The sequence below is a fragment of the Numida meleagris genome, chromosome Z (assembly GCF_002078875.1).
Source record: "Numida meleagris isolate 19003 breed g44 Domestic line chromosome Z, NumMel1.0, whole genome shotgun sequence".
NCBI lineage: Eukaryota > Metazoa > Chordata > Aves > Galliformes > Numididae > Numida > Numida meleagris.
The window spans coordinates 38,960,680-38,966,648 of NC_034438.1; the positions used below are offsets into that span (position 1 = coordinate 38,960,680).

The 5,969-nt window shown below is 47.5% G+C and overlaps 1 protein-coding gene across 1 annotated transcript in view; it reads left to right on the forward strand.

Annotated features, from left to right (window-relative positions):
- Nucleotides 5,263-5,969, forward strand: part of LOC110390261 — a 1,251-nt gene continuing 544 nt past the window's right edge. Inside the window, exons 1-2 of the mRNA XM_021381515.1 lie at nucleotides 5,263-5,373; nucleotides 5,511-5,957. Coding sequence (XP_021237190.1) covers nucleotides 5,263-5,373; nucleotides 5,511-5,957 — 558 coding nt within the window. The remainder of the gene's footprint in view (nucleotides 5,374-5,510; nucleotides 5,958-5,969) is intronic.

The window sequence follows — 5,969 nt, forward strand, 5'->3', positions numbered from 1 at the left end:
CAGATAAAATGAAATGCGCACTTATATAATGTGCGAATATTATAGTTTAAGCAGTAGAAGATGTAGTTGGGGAATAGATTAGAAAGGGTCTCGGGAACTTGCGTGCGCGCTGTAACGGGTATCATGACTTTTTTGGCATGGGGAGGGGGAAATTGTAGTAGGCGGCAACCGAAGGTACGGGATGGGACGCGCTAGGACCTCCCTTGCCCCAGAGGTTGTGGGTGTAGACGAAGCGAACAAAGAGATAAGGGAGATAAGGAAGGATATATAAGACTTTGTAACGGGGCAATAAACTCCATTTTGCCGCTCATCATATTGGTGTGTGCACGCGTCAGGATGGCCAGGGACTAGGTGTTAGTCCTTGCAAACAGGGTGCAGTTTACGAACGGAATATCTGGTGCTGAGTAGTCAGCACCTTTGTCACTTAGCTCAGCTCACTTATTTACTTGTGAAACAATACAATTATGTGGAAGCTAAGAAAAATTTGTATCGAATTTCCTGAAAAGGAACCAATGGACTTTACATTACTGAGATTAACAAGGGTTCTGTGAATAAAATACACTAACAAATATTGCTGCATTCTTGTCAGAGTTTTAATTTTTACTTAGCTGAGATGTGACTGTGAGGTAATGCTGTGAAAATACTTTGTTTAGGGCCAGCTTTCTCAGATGAATTCATATCATAATTGTTCCATGTTTATTATAAGCTAGAAAATGTTGATACAAGTCAGCAGTATACAACCTCATGGAGGCTCAAATATTGTGGTTGAGTCTTGAGTCTAAGCCACTGCCTTACAGGAAGCAAGGGGTGAGTAGGTAGCACCCTTACCTTGGTAATAAGGTGCAAGTATAACTTAGCAATGCACAGGATTTTGCAAGACTTCTATGAGTAAAATGAGTTTACTTCCCAAAGAATTTGCCATGGTTTTGCCACAGGAAAAAATAAAATCCTTACTGCTGGTTCATGCATTTCAATGAGAAAGGGAACATCGTCCAGGAAAAACTACTTTAATTTCAAGTAGCTGCCTTAACCATTCCGCACTGCCTAAGTTTGCAAATCCAGTATATGATGGGCTCTAAAATGCTATCTTTCCTGCAGATGAAACTTCTGTGGACTTTAGTAGAGCTTTTCCTGCCAAATCCCAAGTGAGTTTCTTGCAAGCTGAATTGTGTCATTGCACAAAGTTTGCATGAAATGAATCAAGGAAGTCTGCAGGAAAACAAACAAACAAACAAAAAAACCCAACGAAGTAAGACCATGAATCCAAAATATCAATGCTTGTAAAAAATAAAGAAAGTGGGACTTCGGCTGTGTTAAAGAAGAATGTAAAGACTTCATTAAAAAGCAGTCTGGAACACACAAGTACTTTTACACAGATTTCTTTTTTTTGGTGACAAAGCTATGTATAAATTGATGTATAAATCATCATATTACACACAGTATCATAAATTCTCCTAATGTGCTTATTAACTACAACATACTCCTACAGTCACTAACGACTAATTTAGAAAGTTGTCCATAGTGATTGTTTTAAAAACATACTGAGACAAGGTCACTTGATATCACTTGTAAAACAGAAGAACGCAAAACGGGTGTCATGCTGTCACATTCTTCTACCAGTAAAACCTGGCTTAACACCATAATTAAAAGTTTTGGACAGAGAGAACTTATTGCCAATTCAACAGAAAATCTCTCAGAGTTTGTCTTTTTGAATGCTTGTTAAACAGTGCAGTTAAATATACTAATGTAGGAATTAGTACAAGACATTTTGAACTGATTGATTTATCAAAGAGTTTAACACCTTTATTTTTGTGAATGTGTGTGTGTGTGTGAGCATGTGTGTTTGTGACAACACAGCTGACAAAGCATGGTGACCTAGTAACTCAGTCCCAAAATAAACTGTAGTAAGTTGCAGTACTAGGCATAACTCTGATGGACTTCAGCTACAGTCATTCCAAGCAGGAAATCTATAAGGTTACATAAAAACACCCTCAGAATTGGACCTGTTATTAAAGGTTCTTTGGCACTGATAAGTCTTAGTATTAAGGCTATAGCTCAACAATATAAAGATCGCCAGAGTCTGAGAGTAGGTTAGAAAATCTTAGCTAGAAAATAAAATGCCCTTCCTACCTATCCTGTAACATACACATAAACATAGATAGACTCCGTTCTGTTTAGTTTAGCCCTTAGACTTAAAATGTAAATAAAAGTAGACCAGCTCGGAATTAATAGGACTGAAATAACCGGTTCATAGCAGAAAAACAATGGATGAGATATTTTGCAACCCCAAGCTTGTAGGCGATACTTCATGAGGGTTTTTCACACCGGTAAAACTCAACACACTTACTGTGCCTATAAAGCTGCCTAAATATTTCTTGCAGTTGATTCATTTATGAGAAATCTTTAGCAAGATGTGTAAAACATTTAAAAGCTACTTTCTCTACTTGCTAAATAATAGTACAGGTTATATAACCTACCATAAAAGATTTTTTTTTTTAATAAAAGAAGGAAAAAACAAGGAACTTTAAATACAAAACCACCTATATTTAAAGATCCATCAAGGCAGTGTCAGAAGTGACAAAAGACAGAAAAATAGAATGACAGTGACATTCCAATCTTAATTCACATCACTTAAAATTGGCAAGCATGTTCTCTTAAAGTTCTGAGTTTTGTGGATCTTGCCAGAACGCTGCAAAATTGTGCAAAAACACACAGTGATCTGTTCCATAAAGAGTTAAGTGTGCACACGCATATTTTTCTAGAGCTGAGCAAATCTAGCTCTGCACTACCTTGAGTGACATAAATTCACTGAAGATTAATGGGCTAATGAGAGTGAACAGTGCTGAAGCTTATCTGAACATCACTGGCAAAGCGCCCTCCAAAAGAAAAGGGACTGCTTTGTCAAAAAAGCTGCATATGTTTGTCTGCTAAGGTATTGAATACCTTTCCCTTCAGACTGGCAAATCTAAGACAGGGCTAAAAGAACAAAAAACTCTCCTGCTATTTTCAGAACTCAGCTTCTTCAGTGTTTATTTTATAACTGGACTAGTCCTTTCCCATCTTGAGGATCTGATTACAAAACTACATGCTGAATCTGCTCATCGTATTTCCAGAGATGCACACAGCCCTGCAGAGCCCCATAACTGGTCTGTTCTTGTGAAGCTTTTGAGCACGCAGGTGGCAGGCATTTGTAGACTGTGCAGTCATACTTCCGAAAGTCAAGACCTGATCCTGGTGCACACAAACATCCTCCATTTCAGAGGAGTTGAAAGAGCTGCATTGGCTAGTGAACGATGCTCAGGACCAATCGTTTAAAAGTATTTTTAGTGCTGGAAGGTTTAGATACGTGCAAAGTGGTCTTTTCACAATTAGGTGGGTGTTTTATCTCTGTATCTTCAGAAGATTATTTAGAGACCAAAAACCCACTGGAACACTGATTACGATCCCTGCAAACATTCCAGTGGAAATGAAGTCTGTGACAATGAAGAAGGGAGTATTTAAATACCTAATGATGCTGTGCATATTTTCGGTCATGGAAAAACAAAACGTGGGAAGTATATATTTTGGTCCATTTCCTCAATGACTTACTTTATTTTAGACTAAAATGGCTTCAGAGTCAACTGCCACAAAACACTCTAGATCCTAGTAAGTGGTCAGTTAGCAAGCACCATATTGGAAGCAGACACTGGTTACAAACTCTGCTTCAGAACAGAAAGATGATTTTCTGTCCCGCACATCCTGAACCCTGGTGGAAGATGGACGCCATCACCACCTTCACCAGGTAGACAGATGCTGTCACCGCTCTCACTCTGCTCCAGCACCTGGAGGTCCTGAGCACCGGACCAGGTGAGCAAAGAAAAACCGTGATGGAATGCTCCATCAAGACCTTCATCTGCTCCACAGCTGCAGGCCTCAGCTAGAGTGCCGGGGGTGGTAAAGAGATTCTGCCAAAGAAAAGGTAGCTATGCGTAATTTAATTACCACTATTAGAGCATTAATTGCTGAGTGAAAGTTTTGAGACTACAGATTTGGAATACAGGCATAAAAAATGACGTGACTAAACCGCATCTATTTTGTATGCAGGTTTAAACTCCTGCTCATCAGGAATACAAACTGCTCGAAGGCAAATTTGAGCATGACAGGTGCAGACAGGGAAAAATTCCGAGCCTATCGCTCGCATGTGCATCAGTGCATGGTATTGTCTGCAGCAGGGCTTGGCAAAGGAATTGTGAAAGGGTCCTTTTAGGACACAGCACCACTTGCTGCAGAATTGTTCTCTGGGAAACGAGGCTCCTCTGCTCCAGTATCTGAGTGCTGAGCTGCAAAGGGCGCTGCCGGGGGCGCATTTCCTGAGGGCAATGAGGCCATGGCCCAGCGGCTGGTCAGATTCAGATGCGGTCATCTATCTACTCCTTCTCACAGGTATTTTGCAGACACTCTTATTGTACCTGCAAAAACCTGGCCTGTGGGCTCTGGCTGTCCTTCGTCCATTGGATACTGACAGAAAATGCCCCCTTTGAATGCCAGCACGTATCTTCAGAATGTATCGTGTAAAGGTCAGATCTCTAAGCCTCACTCTTGTGAGGAGCTGAGAATAACATCCTTTCACCCGAGCCGCTTCCAAGAGCAGATTTTGTCCCTTAAGTGCAGCCAGCAGGAAAAAGCCTTAAATTGTGTCACATTCGGTACCTACAAACATGACGCATCTCCGCCTGCCGCGGCCACGTTGCGGGGCAGAGGCGAAAAACGAGAAGGCGGCGAGCTCCGGGTGACGCGAGGCCATTGTATGTGACACCAGTTCGGGCGGCTGCGCGCGGTAACTCGCGGGGCATAGGCCCCCGCCGGGCCCGCACAGCCCGGGGCGGCCGCACCAACCCCGGGCCAACCCTGCGGGAGGGCAGCACCGCCCCACCCGCTCGCCGCACCCCGGCGCAGGGTCCCGCGGCGCAAGCAGCGCAGAGATCGGTGCGCGCCGCCCGCCCGGCTGGAGTCGCCCTCACCGCCCTCGGGCGCCGCTGCCCCTCGTTAGCGCGCGGCGCGCCCGGCGGGCACAGTCAGGCAGCCGCCCTTGGCTGGGCGGGGGCGGGGCACGGCCTCCCCTTACCCCCCACCTTCCCCCCTCCTCGAGGTCCCCGCTCCCGCCGCGCCGCCACCCCGCGCGCAGGACGCGGCGGGAGCAGCAGCAGCGCGGCAGCCGACACCACCCCACGTTACTTTGATTGACAGCTGAACAAATGTTTCCCCTGTTCGAACGCCGGCGCTATGGAACGGCGGCGATCTCAAAGCTCCGCCTCAGGCGGCGGGGAAACGGCAGAGGAGAGGCCCGGGCGGCCGCCTGATTGGTCGCGGGCCCGCGAGACGTCAGGCTCCCACGTGGGGACTGCCCCCCCCCCCCCCCCCCCCCCCCCCCCCCCCCCCCCCCCCCCCCCCGCCCTCTCTCTCTGGGCCCCTGTGCTCATTTGTCAGCGGCGAAATGATGGGCATTAATACAGAACAGCGATTAACGCGAGGGCGCCGCTGATTGGTCGCCGGCGACGCCCTTCGTGAGCAGAGCGCGGAGGGGGGCACGCGAGGGGGGCGGGAGGCGCCGCGGTGCCCGACGGGAGGAGCAGTCCGCCGGGCGGAGGCGCGCGCGCGCGGGGCGGGGAGGCCGCTTCCCGGGAGGACTACGGCTCCCAGGGTGCCCCGCGGGCGGCGGCCTTCCGGCCGCTGTGAATATGTATCAGAATGTTAATGACGAGGCGCTGCTAAATTTGGTCAAAGGAGTCACCTCGGCAGAGCGTGCGGTGGGAGCAGCGAGGAGCGGCGGCGCCGGGAGCAGGGCAGGGCAGGGCTGGGCAGGGCTGGGCAGGGCCGGGCCGGGCCGGGCACGGCGCTTCGTACCCGGTGCTTCGTACCCGGTGCTTCGTACCCGGTGCTTCGTACCCGGTGCTTCGTACCCGGTGCTTCGTACCCGGTGCTTCGTACCC